Source organism: Rissa tridactyla, chromosome 1, assembly GCF_028500815.1.
Source record: "Rissa tridactyla isolate bRisTri1 chromosome 1, bRisTri1.patW.cur.20221130, whole genome shotgun sequence".
Classification (NCBI taxonomy): domain Eukaryota; kingdom Metazoa; phylum Chordata; class Aves; order Charadriiformes; family Laridae; genus Rissa; species Rissa tridactyla.
This window is the reverse complement of record NC_071466.1, coordinates 71220871-71246371: the sequence shown is the minus strand read 5'-3', so window position 1 is coordinate 71246371 and position 25501 is coordinate 71220871. Positions and strand designations below refer to the sequence as shown.

At 42.9% G+C, this 25501-nt stretch overlaps 1 protein-coding gene and 1 long non-coding RNA gene across 3 annotated transcripts in view; one reads left to right on the top strand and one right to left on the bottom strand.

Annotated features, from left to right (window-relative positions):
- Positions 1-18896, bottom strand: part of LOC128914801 (uncharacterized) — a 35288-nt gene extending 16392 nt beyond the window's left edge. Inside the window, exons 1-2 of the long non-coding RNA XR_008468440.1 lie at positions 18865-18896; positions 11626-11779 (exon numbers count right to left, since the gene is read on the bottom strand). This is a non-coding gene — a long non-coding RNA (uncharacterized LOC128914801). The remainder of the gene's footprint in view (positions 1-11625; positions 11780-18864) is intronic.
- Positions 18897-18953: 57 nt separating this feature from the next.
- MRPS9 (mitochondrial ribosomal protein S9) overlaps positions 18954-25501 on the top strand; it is a 37057-nt gene continuing 30509 nt past the window's right edge. Inside the window, exon 1 of one of the 2 annotated variants that reach the window (XM_054214378.1) lies at positions 18954-19106. In XM_054214378.1, the coding sequence (XP_054070353.1) occupies positions 19032-19106 (75 nt within the window). In that variant the 5' untranslated portion in view covers positions 18954-19031. Of the gene's footprint in view, positions 19107-19667; positions 19713-25501 lie in introns of those variants that run through there. The other variant, XM_054214387.1, reaches the window with a different exon arrangement.

The window sequence follows — 25501 nt, the reverse complement described above, 5'->3', positions numbered from 1 at the left end:
TTCTACTTTGAACTTTAGTTTACCAGCAGATGCACAAAGCATTGCAAACATCTTACAGCAGTTCTTTACCAGTCTGTCACAGCACGGGCAGCTCTTGTTTCCTGCAGGATTATTCATTTATTTTGAGGAGGGATGATATAGAGGTTATCATTCTGCCAGCTCACAGCTCCATCACTGAGAACCAAAGAGAGAAATATCTAAATCATAGATCATAGAATCATAGAATCATTTAGGTTGGAAAAGACCCTTGGGATCATCGAGTCCAACCATCAACTCCACTCTACAAAGTTCTCCCTTACACCATATCCCTTAACACCACATCTAAACGAGTCTTAAACACATTCAGTGATGGTGACTCCACCACCTCCCTGGGCAGCCTATTCCAGTGTCTAACCACTCTTTCTGTGAAGAGTTTTTTCCTAATGTCCAGCCTAAACCTACCCTGCTGCAGCTTGAACCCATCCTCTCTTGTTCTATCGCTAATTACCTGTGAGAAGAGACCAGCACCAACCTCTCTACAATGTCCTTTCAAATAGTTGTAGAGAGTGATGAGGTCTCCCCTCAGCCTCCTCTTCCTCAAACTAAACAGTCCCAGCTCCTTCAATCGCTCCTCATGAGATTTATTCTCCAGGCCCTTCACCAGCTTCGTTGCCCTCCTCTGCACTTGCTCCAGCACCTCGATATCTCTCTTATATTGAGGTGCCCAGAACTCGACACAATACTCAAGGTGTGGCCTCACCAGTGCTGAGTACAGGGGGACAATCACCTCCCTCCTTCTGCTGGTCACACTATTTCTAATACAAGCCAGGATGCCATTGGCTTTCTTGGCCACCTGGGCACACTGCTGGCTCATGTTCAGCCGCTTGTCAATTAGAACCCCCAGGTCCTTTTCTGCCAGGCAGCTCTCCAGCCACCTTCCCCAAGCCTGTAGCGATGCATGGGGTTGTTGTGGCCCAAGTGCAGGACCCGGCACTTGGCCTTGTTGAAGCTCATTCCATTAGCACTGGCCCATCGGTCCAATCTATCCACGTCTCTCTGTAGAGCCTCCCTATCCTCATGTAGATCAACACTCCTGCTTAGCTTCATGTCATCTGCAAACTTGCTGATGATACACTGTATGTCCTTATCAAGGTCATCAATAAAGATGTTAAACAGAAATGGTCCCAACACCGAGCCCTGAGGGACACCACTTGTGACCGGCCACCAGCTGGATTTAAATCCATTGACCACCACTCTTTGGGACCACCCATCCAGCCAGTGCTTGATCCAGCAGATCGTATGCTCATCCAGGCTGTGAGCCGCCAGTTTTTCCATGAGAATTCTATGGGGAACAGTGTCAAATGCTTTTCAAAAGTCTAGGTAGACAATGTCCACAGCCTTTCCCTCATCCAATAATCGGGTCATCTTGTCATAGAAGGAGATCAGGTTCATCAGGCAGGACCTGCCTTTCATAAACCCATGCTGACTAGGCCTGATCCCCTGCTTGTCCATTATATGACTTGTAATGGCATTCAAGATGATCTGCTCCATGACCTTCCCTGCTACCGAGGTCAGACTGACAGATCTATAGTTTCCCGGATCCTCCTTTCTGCCTTTCTTGTAGATGGGTGCTACATTTGCTACCCTCCAGTCCATTGGGACCTCCCCAGTTAGCCATGAAATGATGTTGTTATGAACATGACAAGCCTCAGGTTCCTGTACAGAAGTCCACCTGAGCCCCTGATCCAGGGCAGGGTTGCTCAGAAACATCATCTGAGCAAGCAGCAGAAGACTGAGGTCTGGTTTTCGCCTGCCAGGTATGTCTCTGTTCCTGTTTATTGCTGGTTGACTTCATGAGAAGAAATCCATTTGACATTTTAAGATTTACTTTCTTGGATACATAGGTTTGAGCAGCTGCTGCTAACCTCCCCTACAGTTTTGAAGCCAGTTTGTTTTCAGTCAAGCTAAACCTTAGAGCCAAAACTGTCAAACTTGGGTGAGTACATTCCACATAGAGACATGAAAGCAATTGGCCAGATTTTTGAGGATGAAAAACATTCAGAGTTTGCATCAACTCAACACCTCCAAAACTCAGGCCATTAATTTAAGTGAGCAAATACTTATTTAGATTCCCAAACATCGATTCCTATTTGGAAACGCTGGCTAGTATTTTTGATTTCCTTCAACAATGAGCTGCCATGCTTACTAACCTGTCCTGCAAACTGTTACCTTCTTTCCTGTTTTTTAACTTTGGGGGAGGGAAGATACATCTTTAATGTAATTACTAAGTTTTATAGATATGTCAGAGGATAGGTATAATGGGGTATATCATAGAACGAGGCTCAGGAAAATATGCAGACTGCCACTCTGAGCAGATACCCGACCTCAAAAGCATGCACAGACACAGTGCACCCAGGTAAGCTCATCCCGAATCTGACATGTTATTGTCACTAAGCAGATCTGAGAAATACAAGGACTCTTGCTACACTAGAAGATCTGCATCTTATTGTGCAGGAGAGCAAATCCCAAATGCAGGAGCGCCTCTGCAAAGCGAACTTTAGCTTAAATGTTGCCCAAATTCAGCTCATACATAGAATCTTCAGCGTGGTGAAGCCTGTAGCGCTAACTGGCTGGCCCACTAATGGATGCAGTCTAACAATTGATCTCCCTGTAGCAGGGACATATGTTTGCTCCATGGGAAAACTTCAAGGATATACAGTCCTTCAGTGCCTTCTGCTCATCTAAAGAGGTCAGCCTTTTCTTATAAGCAATTAACTGGGGATGTTTTGTTTTGTTTTGTTTTGCAGCTTGCTCCAGTAAAGAAATCCATAGGATGCCCATCCACAACTCTTAGCATTACATACAAGCATAGCATGGACAAAACAAACTCAAGTGTTATTTCACAGTGTGGTTGCTTTCATGCAAACAGAGCTAATACAAACAGAGTAATTCAAGCATGGATAATTCATGTTAACTCTTCACTGAAGACACATCCATCAGTGGTGCACAGGAAGTGATTTTATCCTTGCTTTGTTTTCACTTAGATAGCTAATTAAAAGAAGTTAATCTAAACAAGTTTGAACTGGATTCAAAGTGTCAGCCTCGGGGATTTTTTTCTAGTTTACACAGATCAAATAAAACTAACTGATGTAAACTTTTGGAACTTTTCTACTGAGGACAAGATCAAGTGCAAATATGAGCACAGACTGCAAAAAATAGATTCCAGAGCTTACAGCACCTCTTTTTGTGATGTCTTATACTTTTATATCATATGACCATCTGCAGCTACGTGGAGCTGGCCATCCAACAAAGGGACCAGTCAGGTTACTGAAATATGGAGCTGCCCTTTGCTTGTATTTGGATAACTCTGATGGATAAAACATTGTTCAACATTACTCAGGAACGACATCAAACATTTTGCCTCTGTACACAAAAAATTGCAGTCTAGACTGAGAGGAGGCTTTCAGCATCCTTGTTTTGTTCTCAATTTTGTAAAAAATTAACTTTGAATTCATTATTAAATGAAGGCATTTAAAAATACTAAATCAAAGCTGCACTTTAAACTCAAACAAGGATGAAGTACCAGTGGAAAGAGGAAGGACATTTTCCTCCTTTTACCTCCATACCTACAGTTTTTGAAGGTGATTAACTGCTGTATGCTCTAATATTAAAAGGATTTTTAAAAGGTATTTTATTGGGAGGATTCCTGATTTAAAGAGGTGCTTCAGGAAGTAATCAGCTGTTTTACTATCCTGTGGAGATAGCTATCTCTCTGCCACTGTAAGCTGAAGTAATATTCATATCAGTATAAGCAATGTTATGGCACACAATCTCAGAATAAACTGTGTGGAAAGTGGCTTCTTACATTGCATCATCTACATAGTAAAAATATATGCCATTAATAGAATGTACTTACAAAGACAACAAACAAATATCACGGGCAGGCTGCCTAGGAGAAACAGGCTTTATCACTATGCCATCATCCTATTCCTCTAAACTAATATAATAAAAATAACTTTGATGAGTCAGTTAAGAACATAATTTCAGAATAAAAACACTTGAGTCTTCTTTTTCAATGTCAGTCTACGAACATCGGATCAGCTGCCTCAGCCTTTGAACTGCTTGCCTCGTGTCACACTGCATCAACCAAAATAAGCACAGGGACTTGTGCTAGAAGTCTCTTATTTAAAAAGGAGTCGTCTGGCAGGGGGTGAATTTCAGAGGAATTTCCCCAAGTTTGGAAAGCATTCCCTGTACTGATTGTTTTTTCCAGGCCTTTTTTTTTGTTTGAGTTGGTCATGAGGGATTTTAGAAGGTAGCTGTTCTACCAAGCCTGACAACAAATCTCGGGAAAAGCCCCTTTTTAACTCTAAACATCACATAATACATCCAGAACCTAAAAACTCTAGCAGTGTCCTCAGTCCAAAGGTCATGAGGAAACCACTCTGACCTGCTACCCAAGGTGACTCAGCACTGATGAAAATACCATCAGTTCCTAAGGACAAACAGCTTAATTCATCTAATTCTAAATCTATAGTATTCTACTTAAATATACTGATGAAAAGATTGAGCCCAAGAGCTACAGTAGCTGTATCCTGAGAAAATTACTTAGATCTCATCTGAATAGGATGAGGTCTGGAAGTGTGTGCTGCCACCCAGCTCCCCACGGATCAGAGCAAATGTCACCTCACCTGGCACCAACCACCTCTGCACCTCAAGGGAGACAGCCCAGGCCACCCAGCCTGCAGAATGAGGAGAACAACCCCCAGCAGAGGTAATAACTGTGTACAGCAACCCCAGTGTCATCATGAAGGTAATCTTAAAGTCAGTAGAGGTTTTCTCCTAAATATGCCCGAAGCCAGGGCATAGAAAAGATCACAGTCCTTGGCCTATGTCTACCTCAGCAGAAGTCAGGAGAGAAGCAGGCAGAAGGCAAGGAAGGTCTGGACTGGGATGGAGAAGAAAGGAAAGAAGAGTGCCTGAGAGAACTAGAGAAGGAAGCAGTGCTCTTTGCCATATAGACCACAGGACTGCACTTGGTGGGTTTGGTTCTGCCTGTACTCAACCTCTAGTAGAGCAGCAGGCAACTTAAACCTTGGCTGCATCTTGGGCTGAAGCAATGCCAAGTTATGCCACGGTGCCTTGCTACACTGCATGCAGTCCTGACAGAAGGGTTCACCTGAGACCTGCTACGCTGTTCTGGAAGCTGCTACTGGCTTCAGTGATGCAAGTGATTCTTGGGACTCCGTTATTGAGCCAGTCTCTAGGGCTATATACTAACAAATTAAACAGTGTCAGGGAAAGTTCCTGGGCAGGGGAAGTCCATCAGCTATACTGTACAATTACACTGTTAGAATAGTTGCAGGCACAGCTTTGGTCTGTGCCAAATAGGACTTTGCCAAGCATAGTTCAAAAATTAGTACAGCCCTGGCACCACTTCCAGCAGGTGGTTTGGATGTGGCTGCCCTTTGCTGAAGGGTAAGAGCTTTATTAATAAAGTTGCGAGCCACTTTGTGACACTTGGCCTCAGTGCCAGAACAGGGCTCCAGGATGCTTTGCCTACCACCAAATGTAGCCTACGCACCTGCCAACTGAAGACATACTCAGCCTCTGCAGAAATTCAGGACCAGATGTGAGACATTGTTCCCCAAAGGTCTGGAGACACTGAGAGGGTGGATGATGAGCCAGAGCACTTCACTTGCCCTCAGAACTCCAGGGCACTCTCTGACATGCCTCTGGAGAGCAATACCTCATTCATGTATGCTGCTGTTAGCCTGAGGTACATTTGCTGATGAAAGTGAGGTAAGTATTGCTTTTGCTGGTACCAGAAATGGAAATGGAAGCACCATGGACCATGGTATTGCTGCTGTTATGGGCAATATGAAAATGAAAAGGATTATACATCTTCCTACTTAGGTGTTCATTTCCATAGTTGTAATTTTCAGATGAGAGGATATGTCCTGCTACAGTCTTAACTCCCAGTAAACAAAGATATCATTGTTAATAAATACATACTGTGGCCCATAGAAAGTACAAATCATGTGCCTACTACTATGCAATGAACCTCCTGGATTCCTTTTATTTAATTAATCAATGCACAGGGAGATTTTTATTTTAACATCAAGTGACTCCTTTACTATTAGAGCTTACTCCCTGGAGAGAAATATCCCCAATCATAATAATTATCATATAGTTCAGCTTCTGCAAATTTTATATTATGCATTTAACTTTTGGCATCATAAAATGTGAAGTGCAAAGTACACATGATGTGCCTTCCTGAACAACCTAACAGTAACATTACCTACTTTCTAGCTTTGCACGCTTTTTGTACTTGTGACATGGAATTTCACAAATATTAGCCATTCTTCTCTGTTACCAAAGTAAGAGCAAGCATTTGTTTGCTTCAAAAACAGTTGCTATAAACCATTCCTCCATTATGATAACCATTACAGGTTGCCCAGGGGCGTGGTGGAAGCCCCATCCCTGGAAGTTTTTAAAGCCAGGCTGGACGGGGCTCTGAGCAACCTGATCTAGTGGGAGATGTCCCTGCCTACGGCAGGGGGGTTGGAACTAGATGATCTTTAAGGTCCCTTCCAACCCTAAAAATTCTATGAGTCTATGATTCAAAAACTGTCTGCTCAATTTTTAGAAAAATTCCCAATGAAATTCCTGAAATCATTAAAACAGGTTAGTTTGTGTATTTTTCTTTGAGGGCTGACGTGTATAAAAACTTCACAAACAAAAGCCTTCTGCCTATAGATACATTCATTCACTTGTCTGACTTCTCATTTATTTTGAAGAGGTAGGAGCTATCTCTGTTACAATGGCACTGACATACCAGGATTGCTCCCAACAATGATAGCGTCTTAGATACTTTCCAGGAGAGAATGGTTTCTCTGCAGCTTCTAAGTGGCAGCCTACTTGGCAAATGAGTTATTCAAGGTCTGAATATACTTATTCTCCTGGGTTTTCTTCAGAAGTTTTTCTAGATGTTTACTTGAGAAAAGATCAGAATAGATCATCATTAGAAATTTAAAGATCAACTTGCCACCTGAAGCATTGGATTGCATTTTTAAATTAAATATAATTAATCTACATTTTGTACTTTTTATATTAGATGCTTTGAAGCTCTGGTTAAGCAACCCAAGGATGTACTTGTTTCTGTTCGTTTATGAACAAGAGCTTTTATTCTCAGACTTGTTTACTTAGGGGTTTTGGACACACACTATAGCTTCCTTTCAGCCATATGCTTCTGTTCCACTATCATCTGTTTATTTTTACTCCTAAATGTATATTTGGAATTGTCACTTAAGAGAAAGACTATTTTGTCAACGTCCTTCTCTGTTCTACTTCATTCAGATCTGTTTCTTTTATTTCTACATCTTCACCTTCATTTCTTTAAATATTGACTTAGAAATTCTTTAAATCTTAACTAAGAAAAAAGACATCTTTATTGTTTTGTGTTAGAATTACTTAGAACATACTATATATGCCATTTCAATATAAGAAATTTAAAAAACAGATTTTGATCTAAATCAAGAAAATCTACCACAAATACGACCATAGTAACAGCTTGTTAGCAAAGAGTGAGAATATTGATGTGGCACAAAAGTTTATAGATTTTTCCAAAGACAACTAAAACAATGAGATAGTGGTATTAAAAGGAAGAATCTTCATCTGTGGAATATGGAGGAAGGTTCAAGAATGTGGAGTCACTTGGAACTACCCAAAATATTATCATATTCCAACAGCAATGTTTTTATAGATTAAAATCATAAGTATAACTGGCAATCTAAGGAGAAGTTATTTACAGAAGATGAACCATTTTCTTACAAAATTGGTTTTGAGTCTTTGAAAACATTTGGCTCCCATCTGCTACAAATTATAAAACAAACACAGAATAGGTACAAAAGAGAGAATATTAATTACTTTTTTTATTCTTGTCTTTGATTTATGGATATGATCTTATTTGCGTTAGCATAAACTAAGTCTATATATGTCCGTGTAAACAGCATATTTTTAAGTAGAAAGAAGATACATCCCTGCCTACTCCCTTTTACGGCTTCTTTTTTGGGTCAGCTTGTTCAGGCACCTTTAGTAGGGTTCAAAGAGGCTGCAAGTTGCATATACGTAACTTCAAAGTGTAAATCAACTATTTATTGGCCAGCAGCTACAAAAGGCAACCAGGACTTATCATTTAAGCATTAGTGTGCTCGCCATCCTGACAAGGCACCTGATGACTCTCTGCTGGCCAGGCAGGCATTAGTCGCAGGAGGAAAGGCTGACCTCCAGGGCTGCTGAGGATGATCCCTCAGCGTGGTGGAACTGCCATCCTCCATCGCAAGGTGAAAGTCCCTGGCCTGAAAAACCTCCATTAATTGATCCTGGGAATGCCTAGGACTTGGTTTTGAAATCCCTTCTTGGGTTGAATGGCATTTAATAGTGTGCCATTAATGGTAAGAGCTTTGTTCACCAGGTAAGAAGTTCTTTAAACAAATACAGCAGCAGAATTTTGGCCCTGACTCAGTTCTTAAAAGAATTTCAAGAGGACAGAACCCCCTCATTTTTGCAAATGTATTCAGTTACACTCTGCCTTCATTGACAGCATCTGTTTTTCCCAGAGGAGATAACTGTTCTTCAGTTACTGTTCACAATTCAGACTCTTCAGGTTCAAAAAATGCGGTGCTATTTACAGTCAATACTGTTATAGACTTCCACTCTATGTTTCCATTAAATTGTTTCACTGACCTTAAACTTGACTTCAGAAGATTCCTAAATTTTCTGAACACCATATTCCCTACCACTAACTGCAGTGCAATTACTCAGTGAAAATGACAAGCTGTTTTCTGTATTCTAATAGCTAAAACAGATACATTACCATCATCTAGAATTAAACCTTAACTGAGAGATTTACCAAATAGTGCAAAAAATGTTTGAGAATCTGCGATGGTCATCTAGTATTTGAAAAGAGAAGACTCACCCAGATATGTTGATTCATTTTGCCAGATTTGTTCCACTGCTGGAGTTGAGCAAAACATTTATCATCTGATTTCCAGCATGAAGATGAGAGGATGAAAATTTGCTTTCTCTTACAAATTTCAAACAATTCCAATTTTGTACATCAAATATTTGCACTAATCTGAGACAAAATCTGAAGACCAATGTGTGTTTGTGAACATTCTCAAAACAATTAGAAGGAGCTTGACTATCATATGTTGGGAAAGTGTAAAAACCTATTTCAATTAACCTAAACAAACGATTTAAAGTTACAATTAAACTACATATAATTGCAGAAAATTTAAAACTGAAAAAGGCAAGGCAAATTTTGCTTCCTCAAGCCTGGTCCTCATTGCAAGGCCAACTGTTTGCAAGCTCCAATAAGGTGTTTAAAAACTGACCTGAGCACTATCCTGAGTGTACTTTACCAAATAATTCCTCATTTAATTTCATGTTCTTCAGTGTATTGTCCATTGGATGAAATGGCACCGGGACAAACCCCTCACCAGAAAGGTAACTAAAGTACCTATCTGTATTTCTTAAAGCCCTCTATCAACTTGAGTAAGAGATATCATTATCAGGTCAAGATGAAGGAATAGCCTGACAAGATAGGAGAGAAAATATCCATATCAAGGCAAGAATTATAGCCCTATCAAGAAAAGTGGTGGGAAAAGGACAGATCCAGGCATGTAAGCAATATCTCTGCCAGTTATATCTCTCAATCCATTACTTACTCAGATGTCAAAAGAAAGAACTTCTAATACAGGAACAATAACTAAACGCCTAACAAAGAAAGAACTCTTTGAATGTTATTCACAGGAGTAAAGTTACTCATTTGTTTGAGCATTTTCAGAATCAGAGCTTTTATGACAAATGCATCAAAAAGCAACATTTTTCTCCTGAAGAGCAGCAACACTGGCAGTTTGTCAGGAAAGCACTTTTAAAAATCAAAGTAACCTTTCTTAATTATTCTACTGCTTAGTCCTCACACATGCAATGACATTTGTCTGTAGTGGTATTGAGGTCCTGCTCTTAAGGGTTGCTGGTCCCAGAACTGCTAAACACATGGTCATCTTTTGTTCTCCTATTTTAGCAGAATGAAAATCCAAGGAAAAAAAGCATATAAAATCCATCTAGACAGGATCTGATCCAGTAGCCACAAGATCAGTGTCATACCTTCCATAGACGCAGGCAAATCAGATCAGTAAATTCAAGCCTGTACAGGCAGGAACAGTAAGGTACGGAGCTGTCCCTGAAGTACGCGAAAGAGCAAAATACCAAACGATGTCATCTATTGTGGACAAGTAAGTTAGACTTGCCTTCAAGTTCTGGTTCAGTGCTAGATTTATTGGAATGCAGAGGAAAGAGCGGTGATAGCAGAGTCACACAGAAATATAGAAGAGAGGCAAAGAGAAAAAATGTCTATTCTATTGATCCCACAAAAGACTTACATGTAGTTAACTCCTCTCCCCTTTTATTTTTAGTGTTTGAAAGTGCAGGTTTTTTACTTTGAATAGTATCACATTTTCCCTGACAACTCCACTCTAAAAAAGATTTTTTTTCTGAAGGTTCCTTCCATAAAAAAAAAAAAGTATATTTCTTTCCATATTTGCTCGGAAGCTGTAGATTCCAACAGAAACTCTTAATGAAACTCCTGCTTGATTCTCTTTTTTTTAATGTATCCAAAAGAGTGGAAAACTGGAAATCACATCCCAGGGGACAGTGAAGTCCTCTCCCAAGAGATATTTAACAAGCTTTTTCATTTTGCTTTGATTTTATTTAAGTAAACTGAAATAATTTAATGTGATCTGTTTTAATCATATTGTATATCTAAGTACAGATTGACCTTTCCATGTAACTTTATAAATGACTGAGAAGGCTTGGCCAAAGAGACAAAATGTCTGGCATCCTTTAAAATAAGCTGGAGCCTGCTTACCTCCACAAGGTTCAGGATAATTTGCTGCCAGCCAGCCATGTTCAGGTGGATTGTGGCAGCATGTTATAAATGATACATGACTTGTGTCATCAATAAGTAAGTAAATCAGTCAGTTTGTGACTCCACTCACAGAAGCTGGAGATTCCTTCTCTTTTTCCCCCCAAAATCTGCAACCTTTCTCTCTCCTGTTTTGCCTCCCATTTTGAAACAGAAGTATCATAATCTGAGAAATACAGTTGCTTGCTGCAGATGTTCAGATTTAGGCTGACATGCAGTATTAAATTCTCACATGTAAAGAGGTGATGATTCAGGCAGTTTCTACTGATACTTATAATAATCTTAATTATGTGTGTACTTCATGAGTTAGCTTCAGACTGCATCATTTGCCCTCTTAAGTGCTTTCTTTCAGGGTTGAAGATGGCACAGCAAGAGATGTCAAAACAGAGACTGCCTTTCTACCTGCGGGTCAGATGGTTGAGAAGAGAAAGCGTTCAATAGCACTTCCTACTCTTCTCCTCCAGTTTATTTTCTGCAATTCGAACTTGGCCCAAAGTGGTCAATGGTTGACTGGTTCTCGAGGTTAATATAAAATGCCTGAAGGCAAAACTATTTTCCAGGTGCCAGCCTAGCTCTCGGAGAGCAGAATACTACTTCTGCATTCGGGTTAGCTCTTGCACTGATGTTCAAATGTTAAAGAAGCTTCCCCTGCTTACCTTCCCCTCCAACCGTACCCACACAGGATTATTGTGGACTAAGCTCTTCTTCTTGTGCAGGAGAACAACAGGAAGGGATCTTTTCCAGGTGTTGTGCTGACTGGGTCTTCAGGCACTGGCACCCACAGGGTGGACCGAAGGTAGTGCCTTGTTGCTGCAATAAAAGAGAAGCCAAAAAGAACAATTGGCTCTTTTTTCAGAACATCTGGGAAAAACATCTGTGTTACGTTAGATACTTGGTTTTGCTGGACACTTTATGGCCTTGACATAGATTCAATACAGGCACATGAACTGCTTATTTCTGTGAAGAGTTTTACAGCAGAAAAGTGCAGATTATTTTCTTAATTATTTGAATATAATGGTCAGTATTTGGTGGTTTGTTTTTTTCTTTTTGTTTCTTAATCCAGATGCAATTTGTCATTCTCTTTCCCTGTTACTTTTGTGAAAGATGCATAGTATGTATTTCTTTAGACTTTCTATGGAAGCCCTGATGACTCAGAAGCTTCTGCTGCTACGGCTGTTTTGAAACCTGAAATCTTTTAAGCCGTACTTTCTTGTGCTTCATTGCTTCAGAGACTGGCCCAAAGCCTGTTAAAACAAAGTTAAAGCTTCTTTTTCAGCTCTGAATTGGCTGATCATTTTCATCATTTTTATGTTGAGGGGAGAAGAAATATAATCCTCAATAACCACTTTGTCCTCTTTAGAGCATCTCCAAGAAGCGTGGAAAAGTGTTAGGTGCTGGATCTGCCATTTCACAAGCTGCAAAGACACCAAGAGGACCACTTTTATTTTAGAACTTTTCAGCTCCCAGCCAGCTTTTAGCCGGTGAATGCAGTCTCCTGCCAGATGAGCTTGTGGCCAAGGTGCCCATGTCCTCAACAACCTAGTCTCCTTGGCAGAAGTAACTTAGTGTCTGGGACCACAGCACTCTATGGGATAGCGCTTGGTCATTGACCGTCATGTGCCCTGCATGAATTTTAATCCAGCAGGAAAGACGTGAGGCCACAGGAAGACACATCGCAGCCTTAAAACCAAAATGGAGCTTGCAATCTGACAAAGATACAGATGGAGTTCACAACCTCCAGCAGCATCCATAAACTGTACATTGGCAAATCCCTCGCGGTGTCCCAGGAGGGCATGCTCTGAGATGTATTTTCTGGTTATCTGGTGAGGTAGGCAGGACTTACAGTGTCTACTCTCTATCTATAAATGAATCTTGAGAAGCATATACAATTTGAAAAACTACTGTTTTCTTCTATTTATTCTGAATATATGTATGTCTCCAGTACTTAGAAAAATCAATAATGAAAAGTTTATAAATCTGAACAGGTTCAGTAATGGGAATAGCAATAAATTTCCTTCTGTGAGATGAAGAGATAAAATTACTACTGCTCTGTGTCTACAGACAGGGGAGATTATTTGTATTTCTGGTTCTATTTTGGGCTGTTCCAAGAAGCTTCGCTGTAGAGGGAAGGTGGCCCTAATCAGTGCTGCTGTGACTTGATCAAGGTCACTTCTCTAGGCCAGTCTTCAGGCCTCTTTTATTTAGCAGTTTAGGCACAGCTTCTGGATATAACGCCAGCTCTGACTCAAAGTTGCTGCTAGGATCAGTAATGACATTAGTCTAATTATATAGAGACAAAGAAGTCTGATACAAACCCTAGCCTAAAGAACAGCTCCAAATGATTCTATTATTGAAATACTGAATCAGCAATAGCAACAGTGATAAACATATGGAGGCAAAGTGTATGGTAGACAAATGACAAAGACACATTACACCGTCTAAAAGCACTTGCCAACTAAAAATAGTCCCAGACACTGCATTTGGATCTCTTTGGGCTGACTCTGGTATCCATGTGGAATAAAACTATCTTCAGATGCCTCCAAATTACATCCATACAAGTTCTCTGAGAACTGTTTGTAAATTCAATGGGGGCTACTCAAGTACATAAATTATGGCAGAGCTGGAACATAATACTGCAGAAAAGAATGCTCCCCAAAATGCCTTCCAGTGCTCAATGATACCCATAAGCTGTGGAAAAAAAACCCAACCAACCAACAACCCTGGGACTGTGAAAAAAAGATGAAACAGATGCGGGGCTGTGATCCAAAGTGCAGTGAAGATCTGGGTAGCACCTTCTTTCCTGGAGAAGGAAAGCTGTAGGAAGGCACAAAACAGGGGACACTGCTTTACAAGCAAAGATGTCTGGCTATTTTTGATTCACCTTTACTAATTCTATGCTCAATCTGAACCCCTTTCACTATAAAGTGAAATACGATACCTCTGTATTTGGTGTTGTCATTAAATTTGTTTTATTTTTATATTTGATAAATACCGTTGGAATAGTGATTCTTAAAATCTCTCTCACAACAGACTTGACTGACAGCCCCCTCAGTGCTGTGCCTTTTATAGCGTAACGTAATTGACAACCCTTAGGCAGCTAGCGTATGCAGTATACAAAATGGAGTGTGCTCACTCCGCATTTGAAGAAAAGTAGGTGCAATGAAATAGCTGTTTTTATCATTAGCTTTTAAAAGTAAAATTTGTGTGTTTGCATTTAAGAAAGCATGAATTCTGGATATATCAGCCTCAAGACTTTCAATAGTGATGAAAAAGATCAATGCAAACCAATTTCTATGTCAAAAAGCACACACATGTCATAAAATATCTAGAAATTACTCAACTGGAATAGAGTTAAAATACTGTTGAATTCTGTGCATTTTTAACATGCCTTTTTTTTTTTTCCCAAACACATACCGATCAGCTTCTGAAACACAAAGCTTTCCGTCAAGCCACCCTTCTCCAGTGCTCCCCCTAGCCAAAACCTCAAGTTTTTTGTTGAGTGCTGGACCTAAGAATTCCTAAACTTCATTGGGTCTAAAAAGTGCCACCAGAAAGTGCCCCTGTTTAGGCTCTGAGCAATGTTTTCAGCATGCAGATGCTCTGTCTAGCATCCTCAGGCTCTGACACAACCATTCAGTCCCTGGACAAGCACTGGTGATTGCTGTCCCTTTTGGCACAGATGCCCCAGAACTTCAGCCAAAATACTTACAGCCTAAGGAGGAAAGGCACAGGGGAAAGAGAACAGAAAATAGTTTATGAGAAGAATAGCTATGTCACGGTTTAGGCGTGGTTCAAAAACAAATCTACTCTTTTATTTCTGTTTAGGGAAAACCCTAAAAAACTTAGGCATCTCTTCAGAAGTGGATTTAGATTATGGCATCCTGAGAAGTTTTAACTCTCCTACAACTATTTGCTTTGTCTTCTCACTCATGGAGTCCCACCCTCTCTGCTACAGTTTAGTTTTTCCGTTGCATGGCAGCAACATTGGCCTGCTACATCCTCCATAAGTCCTGCCCTCTTCTCCTGCTTAAGTTGCTTGTATGTCTAAGCCTAAGATATTGCCTTCAGCTCACTGCAAGTCAGGAGACATTGTCAGGGAAGTATCTCTGTATATTTGCCCTGTCTTTCTACTCTTCTTTAAGCATCTATCATGGGCCACTGGTAGGATGAAGCCATCAGGCTCAATGGACCTTTGGTCTGACAGGATGGTACTGCCATCCTTGACATCTTTTTGTCTGCATCTATAAGGCAGTCATCTGGAGATCCATACATCTCCATCACTGCCATGGGGATGCCTGTTCCTCAAGCAATTGGTTTTCACTCTATACATACCTGTAACCTGAACTCATGCTATCTATAAGTCCCGTCTCTGATTACAAAAGGACACCCCAAATCTCACTGCAGGACTGTCTGCATGTAGGCTGGTAACATAAGCAATCAGCAAATTTGGACTGAAGCTCAGCCTTAGGTTTGTGCTCAAGAATTTGCATACACTACAGATGTGCTCCTCAGGCTGTCCCCTGACCCATGCACGTGGCAGGCTCAGCCTGGTTTCCTTATTTTGCGTTCAGTGATTTTTTGTTTCAGAAACCTCGAGCCCCACAGAGAAGCACCATTTTCTTAATGTCAGGCCATCCCTCAAAGACAGTACTCCAAAGCTCTTATCATCCCAAATTACATGCTCACCCTCATTACCTGGGTCTCAAAACAAAAGCAAGTAATGCACTGCAGGCAACAGGCCCCAGTTCTGGGATTGCATAGGGCATGATTAGCAAGTTACAGGAGTCTATGGGTAATCAGGTTCACAATTGAACAAGTCCCCAGAGTTGAACATCGCCCAGCTGGGCTCAAAAAGGACATTCCTGCCACACAAGAGACTAAAGATCTGCAGAGGGCTTAGCGAAGCATCAGGGAGTTTGCATTGATTAGGCTGGCATCTACAGTCTGTCAACTAAATGCAAACATACAAAGAGAAGCCTTTTGGACTTAATCTTGGGATAAGTAGATTAAACATGGTCTTCTTGCATTTCCCTCCACCTCTGTCTTAATAAACTTTTGACAGAGGGATGGAGTTGCAGGAGGCTGAGCAAGTGAATAACTTCTCATTTTTCTCTTACCTTGGCTTGTGCTAAAACCTGATTTTCAACTGGCAAACCTAGACTCCATTTGCACAAGTGGCATTCCTTCCACTGGAAGGAATCTTTCTGGGACACTTCAGCTGTGCCCACCATGGAAGTACCTTTTCTTCAAAGCATCCCAAGCAATAACTACATGCGCTTGCACCTAGCTATACTATCAGCTTGGGAATCAGTCACACAAGCTCCTCTGTAGAAGTGTCTTCCAGTGACAAGCAAGCCCAGGCTGGCAGCAGCAGGATGGTTGGGAAATACACATCAAACTTGTGCAAAAATCTTCCACTTCAAAGGGGCAGACATTAATTTCTAAGGGTTGACCACTCTGTGACCAACAGCATGGTCCTTGTCATTAAATGCTGGACTCCACATACACCAAGGTCTCCATTCAGCAATTTGTGAGAACAATTTTGTAACCTTAGACTGAAACCATGGGCTGTATGAACTCTCATGTCATTGAAAACATGCTCCAGACTGCAAAAGCATTTAGGATTTTTTCACAGTGGGCATAGGAATTGACAGATTTAGGGAGTCAAGGGAGCTGGATTTACATCAACCAGTTTCCAAGTGTAAGCGGATGATATTTTATAGGTGGCTCTGCTCCTTGAGTTTAATTGACAATTAATTATACGTGAGGAATGAAAACTGTTCACTCCAGCAGTGCTTTGTTTCTGTAGAGCTGACAGGGGTGCGGGGTAACAATTGCGCAGCGTGGTGAGGACCGAGGAGCTCCTCTGCTGCTGAACAAAGCCAAACCGCAGGGCGACAGATGGCAGATGAGAGTCACCACGGGCCTTGAAGAGGCAGTACCATCTCCGGCTTTCTCCACCCCTTCAGCTCTGCTGGCTGCTCCCGGAGGTGGGTCAGAGGGACTGTGACCCTAATCCAACCCCCTTTTTCTCTTTTGGAGAAACAGCTGGTAACCAAATGCCATTCCTACCCACTCTGTGAATGAAAGCACAGCTGCAGTTCCCAGTGCGTGGCCAGGTGTGCGCAGGACAGAGACACTCCACCGCTCTCCTTTGGTGCAGTGTTCATCGCATTGGCTCGCATGTATTCATGTTAATAAAATTACTGACGTTTTCATTTTCACACTCGGTAAACCCAAGAATAAATGCAACTTTCCAGGTGGCTTCTCGACCTCCCCGCATGGGTGACTTCCCTTGTCCACGGCCAGTTTTCTTATACTGTCTCTTTTATACCCCAGGGAGGAAATCATACTTCTGTCTGCATGGGGGGAAGCAAGAGTCACCCGTGAAAAAGTGAAAAGAAAAACAACCCGGAAAAGCAGAGATTCACTTTCAGAATTCCTTCTCAAATAATAACTGGTTCTAAAGGGAAGGTCCCAGTAAGTCTAAAGTAGAACTTTTCAAAATTAAATTTTCAATTAATCTCCACTTTTCCTGTGGTAGAAAACACTACTGCCAAAGTCCAATCACCTCTAAGGGTATATACTATGTAACTTGGGGAAACAATGAAAACTCTCAAGGTTCAGTGTCCAGATTAACATCAACTTGGGAGGTGACAGCATTGATACCACCACCCCCCCCAGCAACAGACAACTGCTGCACCTCTAAAAAATGGCATTTTTTCCATTGAAAAAAACCCCAGTGCTAGGGTGAAATATGCTTTTTGCTACAACTCTACAGAGTAGTGGTGTTGCACCAGATGTGCTACAATTCCCAACACGACCTGCTGAAACGGGAGTCTTGATTTTAGCCTTTTCCTTCATAGGTGGGGTTCCCCATGTTGTCCCAAGCCTGGGTTCTTCACTCAGTGTGCAAGAGCCAATCAACACACCAAGGTGAGATACTTGCTTTATGAGTTCTGCGCAGAAAAGGGGCTAGGCGATACTTCGCAAAGCTAGCACACTTGTTAGGGAACACCCAGGCTCTTTTATACAGAAAGGTAACAGAGGAAAATAACATTAACATAGCTGATTGCTCACTTGTAAAAAATATGTGTTTGTATGTGTCCCTACTTCTGTGTGGCTTATCATAGAATCATAAAATGGTTTGGGTTGGAAGGGACCTTAAAGACCATCTAGTTCCAACCCCCTGCCCTGGGCAGGGACACCTCCCACTAGACCAGGCTGCTCAAAGCCCCATCCAGCCTGGCCTTGAACACTTCCAGGGATGGGGCAGCCACAGCTTCTCTGGGCAACCTGTTCCAGTGTCTCACCACCCTCACAGGAAAGAATTTCTTCCTAATATCTGATCTAAATCTATGCTCTTTCAGTTTGAAGCTGTTACCCCTTGTCCTATCACTACACTCTGTGACACAGAATCCCTCCCCATCCTTCCTGTAGGCCCCCTGTACTAGGGTAGTCTTACATTTACATATAAAATCTCCGAGAGGTGTGATTTTTAGTACTAAAATTATTTAAGTTAATACATTGATAACAGGATGAGGCTCCGCCTTCACCCTACCAGCTACCACTAGGTTACTATTTAACCTTCTATTCCAGTTGGGGCTCCACCTGGAACAATGACAAACTTCAAGATTGAATTATTTATGCTTACGGCCTTTTTGTTTTAGTGACTTTCTATTGCCGTTGCTCTGCTTTCAGAGTAGGCCACCACATTACGGTTGCTCCAAATTCTGTGGATTTTTAATTGTTTTTGACACCACCCGGAGAAGCCCCCACCTCAGGTGACAGCCCGAGGCCTACCGCTGACCTCGCCCCCACTACGACCACAGCGCAAGTTATAAAGCGTCATTTTAAAGACCAGCCTGAATTTTAACAACGCTGACGCGCTTTACCTTTCAAATACAGCCTGACAGGCCGCCCGGACGGGGGGGGGGGGGGTAGGCAGACAGTGCGCAGGCGCGGTCCCGCCCCCGCCCGCCAATCGCTGGGGCCGGGGCCTGCGGAGGCCGCGCCTTGCCGTCTCGCGGCGGGAGGGGCGAAGCGGGGGGGTGCCGCGGTCATGGCGGCGGCCGTTGGGCGCGTGTTGCGCCTGGGAGGCCGTTGGAGCACGGCGGCGGGCGGGCCGGGCGCCCAGGTGAGAGGCGGGTCGGGCCCGGGCCTTTCCCCGCCTGCTTCGTCCTCGGGGGCACCGGGCCCGAGCGGGGGGCTTCGTGCGGTGGCAGGAGGCGGCGGTGGAGGGCGTGTGTGTGGGGAAGCGGGCAGCGGCGGGGCGGGGGTGTCCCTGCCGGGCTGACACCGCGCTGGTTTCCGAGGCCCCGGTTGGGGCGGGGTGCGGGGCTGTCCCTGCCTCTGTCCCTGGGCGGGGCTGCGGCCTACCGGGCGCCGGCGGTGCGAGGGGAGGCGGCGTTGGGGCGGGTGGCGGGTGCGAGGGTCGGCGCCGCGTCCGAATCAGCCCTTCCGTGGGCCGAGTTCGTTTTTCTTAAAGTAAAGAAAAAGCTTAGTTAGGCCCTGATTTATTTTCTATCTATCTATCTATCTATCTATCTATCTATCTATCTATCTATCTATCTCGCTAGAGTGAACAGAGCCATGTACAGACCAAAGCCAACACAAAAGTGAGGTACTTGAAGGTGGTGTTTTTTTAGGTCGATCATCTTGAATTGTGTTTGATCAGCAGGTAAATAGATAATGAAGTCCCACAATTCCTGCCATGGAGAGAGAAACGTGCTCCGCAAGTGCGGTAACTTCTGATTTAACAGAATTGCCTGTTTGTTTTGAGAGATCGTGGTGTTCAGCTGATTGCAGTTTAATTAAAAAGCTTAGCTGCTGTCAGTATTGAGGACAGCCACTGTGTTTGTGTAGTGGTATTTGATACACCTGCATATATATTTAATCAGTGACCAGCAAGTGAATGAAAAGGCATGCTGGTAACACTTCCAAGTTACAAAGTAATTTAGGATAATAAGGGCTCAAGAGCTGTTCAGTGACAGAACTAAACAAAACCACGAAGCAACAGAAGATAGGTGCAGTAAGGAAATGAAAGGTAATACTGGAAGGAGCAATTTGAACTGTTTATATTGTTTACTTCACCCATTAGGGATAAAGACCCAGTGTCTATGTGGGTAGTTCTTTATGCAGCAGTCAGAAATATATGCGCTGAAGTTGTGCAAGGAATGAGAAAAAGAGTAAGGTTGAAAATATTCTAACGCTTGATTTTGTTTTCAATTAGAATAGTTTGTGTTGCTTTGGTTATCCTATATCAAAGGTAATGATCATGACAGTAGCTTAGTTTTCCTGACCAGCTACCTGCTTGAGTTTGACTGAAAACTATTTGTATTGTAAATGAGGAAATGATCTTGAAGGAGAAGTCACTGTAGAAGGTAAAACTTCAAGGGGCCTTGAGAGATGATTTGTCTACTCCTCTCGCCCCCAGAGACGGGATCAGTACCTAAGCCTATAGCTATATACAAATCATCTAACTGTCTGTGAACCAAAGGATGTGAAGGGAACTAATGGGAGGCAGGGCCCCAGGAAATTAGGAGAGTCTTCTTTCCATTAGATGTAATTCACCTGTGGAACTGTTTGATGAGGATGTTCAGGATCCTAATAATTTATGTGAATACAAAAAAGGAACTTAAGAAGCTCATAAGAAAATTCCACTGAGGACTGTTACAATCAAGGTATCAGCGTATTGTTGAACAGCAGATTACTGGAAACTAGGGAAGTGTCCTGGGAAAATTATCCCTACCTGTTTGTCCTCTCCTTGTGCCTCTGATACTGGCAGCTCTTGAGGACAGAGTAAGAAGTTGATGTACCCTTGTTCTGACTTGCTATAACCATTTCTTCCATCAAGCACTTGTCTGTTGTTACTGTTAGGAAACTTCTTTATGATGCCTATCCTAAAAATCCCTTGCTGGAGTTTAGTTCATTGCTTCTCATCTATCTCAGTGGGGGAAAGTTTAGTTTCTTGGGTTTGGGTTTTTTTTGTGTTTGAAAGTGTCTTACCTTGAGAGAGGAAGTGGGAGAGAAACTTTGTAATTCCAGTTCCCTTAGCTTTAACTGAACAACAGGTTTAGTTTCCTATTCTTCTAATAAACAAAACACAGAGATTTAGCACAATTTATAAAGAAAAAAGATGATCTAGTTTAGTTACTGTGAGTCACTTCTGATGTGATTGAATATCCGTTCTTAACAGAAGAGTTCAGAGTACGATACGAGCTATTGAATTTGATTGGGTTGGGTACCTTATCATAATCACTGGATGGTATATGTACTGATATCGGAAAGAGATGATAGCACTTTGGTGACAATTTTTCAGAACTACATGCTTGGAATGGAGTAGCTTTTTCTGCAGTTCTTAATTAAGCTAGAGTTGAAGAGCCTGTTAGTATTTGATAACTTGTGCCTCAAACCACCCAGATCTAAATTCTGTTCCCCATTATGCACATCTGACACTTGCCATGTATCTATATGTTTAGAGCTATCTTTTATTTCCAAAGTATACAGTATAAGCAAAACTTAATACATAATTGGGTGAAATATGCACAGAAAGTAGTTTTTCTGGGTGGGGGAGATGCAGTTTTACAGTTACCTGTCAAGAGACTTAATTTTGAGAAGTTTCTTCTGGTGAAACGCTTTGTGAAATCAGGTATAAAAAGTAATACAAAAATCACTTATGCATATTTGCTGACACCTTGTGATACTTTCTGATGTGTTTTAAAAAATGCTTCTTAAAACATAAACCTGATACTGGTTCACCTAATTAATTTGTAGGCTGACTGAAATCTGAGATTATGTAAATATTGTTTAAGTAAATCAGTTAAAACACATTTTTGTAAAACAGCACACTAGAAAGCCAAAGCTCACCTTTTGAGCAAAAGCTAATTATTTAGAAACTTATGATGGGTCCGAGTATTTACATTTTGTATGATTGCTACATAATATATGTTTTTTCTTGTATGCCAAGTGACCGGAGGCCTGCTGTTGGTATCTTGTGTATCTACTGGGTTCAGTAGGACTAGCTGTGCCACTAATTGGAGCAATGGACACAGGGCAGCTTTAATCATAGAATCATAGAATCTTCATGGTCGGAAAGGACCTTTGAGATCATCGAGTCCAACCAAACAACCTACAATCTCTGCCACTAGAGCATGCCCTGAAGTGCCACATCTAAACGTTTCTTAAACACCTCAAGGGATGGTGACTCAACCACCTCCCTGGGCAGGCTGTTCCAGTGCCTGACCACTCTTTCAGTAAAGTAATTCTTCCTGATATCTAATCTAAACCTCCCTTCCTGCAACTTCAGACCATTTCCTCTGGTCCTGTCATTACTCACCTGGGAGAAGAGGCCAACACCCACCTCTCTCCAACCTCCTTTCACGTAGTTGTAGAGGGCAATGAGGTCTCCCCTCAGCCTCCTCTTCTCCAAGCTAAACATGCCCAGCTCCTTCAGCCTCTCCTCATATGACCTGGTCTCCAGACCCCTCACCAGCCTGGTAGCTCTCCTCTGGACACACTCCAGCACTTCAATGTCCCTCTTGTACAGAGGGGCCCAGAACTGAACACAGCACTCGAGGTGAGGCCTCACCAGTGCCGAGTACAGAGGCACCATCACTTCCCTACTCCTGCTGGCCACGCTATTCCTCATAAAAGCCAGAATGCTGTTAGCCTTCTTGGCCACCTGGGCACACTGCTGGCTCATGTTAAGCTGGCCGTCCACCAGCACCCCCAGGTCCTTGTCTGCCGGGCAGCTTTCCAGCCGCTCTTCCCCAAGCCTGTAGCGCTGCTTGGGGTTGTTGTGACCAAAATGCAGGACCTGGCACTTGGCCTTATTAAACCTCATACGGTTGGCCTTGGCCCATCGATCCAGCCTGTCCAGGTCCCTCTGTAGAGCCTTCCTACCCTCAAGCAGATGAACACTCCCACCTAGTTTGGTGTCATCTGCAAACTTACTGAGGGTGCACTCAATCCCCTCATCCAGATCATTGATAAAGATATTAAACAAAACTGGCCCCGAAACTGAGCCCTGAGGGACACCACTGGTGACCGGCTGCCAAGAGGATTTCACCCCATTGATCACAACTCTCTGGGCACGGCCATCCAGCCAGTTTTTAACCCAGCGAAGAGTACACTTGTCTATGCCATGATTCGCCAGCTTCTCCAGGAGAATGCTGTGGGGGACAGTGTCAAAGGCCTTACCAAAGTCCAGAGAGACAACATCCACAGCCTTCCCCACAACCAGAAGGCGGGTCACATGGTCATAGAAAGAGATCAGGTTGGTTAAGCAGGACCTCCCTTTCCTAAACCCATGCTGGCTGGCCCTGATCCCTTGGCTGCCCTGCACTTGCCGTGAGAGCTCACTCGAGGTGATCCTCTCCATGATCTTTCCTGGTACTGAGGTCAGGCTGACAGGCCTGTAGTTCCCCGCATCCTCCTTCTGACCCTTCTTGTAGATGGGCGTCACATTAGCTGCCCTCCAGTCATCTGGTACCTCCCCTCTTGACCAGGATTGTTGATAAATGATGGAGAGAGGCTTGGTGAGCTCTCCCGCCAGCTCCCTGAGTACTCTTGGGTGAATCCCATCCAGCCCCATAGACTTATGTGCGTCTAGGTGCAGAAGCAGATCATTGACTACTTCCTCATGGATTATGGGTGGGTTGTTCTGCTCTCCATCCTTATCTTCCAGCTCAGGAGGCTGAGCACCCTGGGGATAGCTGGTCTGACTATTGAAGATGGAGGCAAAGAAGGCATTAAGTATCTCAGCCTTTTCCTCGTCCTTGGTTGCAACTTTCCCCCCAGCATCCAGTAAGGGATGGAGATTCTCCCTGGCTCTCTGTTGATGGATTTATAAAAGCTTTTTTTGTTGTCCTTAATGTTAGTGGCCAAGTTGAGCTCCAGCTGGGCTTTTGCCTTCCTAATTTTCTCTCTGTATAACCTAACGAGATCTCTGTACTCCTCCTGAGTTGCCTGTCCCTTCTTCCAAAGGTGGTAAACCGTCCTTTTATTCCTAAGTCCCATCAGAAGTTCCTTATTCATCCAGACTGGCCGTTTCCCCCGCCCTTTAGACTTGCGACACTTGGGGACAGCCTGCTCCTGGGCCTTTAAGATTTCCTTCTTGAAGAGCGTCCAGCCTTCCTGGACCCCTTTGCCCTTCAGGACTGTCTCCCAAGGGACTCTCCTGAACAAGCCAAAGTCCGCCCTCTGGAAGTCCAAGGTGGAGGTTTTGCTAACCCCCCTCCTTACATAACTATGAATTGAAAACTTGACCATTTCATGATCACTAAACCCAAGATGACCTTCGACCACCGCATCTCCCACTAGTCCTTCTCTGTTTGTCAACAGTAGGTCTAGCAAGGCACCTCCCCTGGTGGGCTCACGTACCAGTTGTGTCAGGAAGTTATCTTCCATGCACTCGAGGAACCTCCTAGCCTGCCTGCTCTCTGCTGTGTTATATTTCCAGCAGATACCCGGCAGGTTGAAGTCCCCAACCAGAACAAGGGCTGGCGGTTGCGAGACTTCAGCCAGCCACTTACAGAATACTTCATCTGTCTCCTCATCCTGGTTGGGTGGTCTATAGCATACTCCCAGCACAACATCTCCCTTATTGCCCTTCCCCTTCAACCTTACCCATAAACACTCGACTTTATCATCGCTGGAATCTAGCTCAGTACTGCAGGCTGATGAGGTTATACAGCTCCAGCTCCGCATCTTCTAGTGAGGTTCTGTCCCAAACATAACAAATTTTAGTACAAATTTGTTTGTGCGCTGCATGGTTTTGGAAAAGGAGGTGGTTGAAGTCTGCCAGCTTAGAGCATGGAAGTGGCACAAAAATGGTGCAACTGCACATGTGCCACATCATTTGGTGGTCTTCTATGTCTGTAACTACGTCGTATTCTAAAATGCATGTTTTCTCTTGAATTCAAGCCTCCTGTCTCTGATCCCCCTTTCCTTCCATTTCAGAAGTACAGGAAGCTTGATTCCTCTGTTAGTCATACATGCTGATTTTATACCCATATAACTCCAGTAAAGCAAAATGAACAGGACAATTAAACAGACAGGTCCTAGTTATTTTTCTGCTTGGAAAAAAATAGGCCAGAGAAGTTGAAGTTCTCTGAAAATGCTTAAATTTTTTTTTTCCAAGGCAAATTTTACATAAGCTGATTTTCTATAAATTTATGGTCTCCCTGGAAAATTGGGATTTGCCAAACTGTTTTAATGCAGGTTGCTTGGGAAGGAATCAGGAAGAGAAGGTTAATACCAAGGAGTTGTATCCACAAGTAAAAGCTTTCCCTTCTCCCCTGTCCTGGTGCAAGAGTCTATTATTTTAGGAGTACTCTTAATAACCATAATTATTTAAAAAATGGTGAGGATGCTGTCTGCAGTAAGACTTTACGAAATGTGTAAGAAGTGGATGCAAACCTTAGTGGTTTCCTCTGTGAAGTAGAGGAGTGTGCTTTCTTGTTTGACTGAAATGCCAGAAGCCTTTAGCTGTGCTTTGCAGTTCCTGCCTGTACCACCCATGAAATAGTA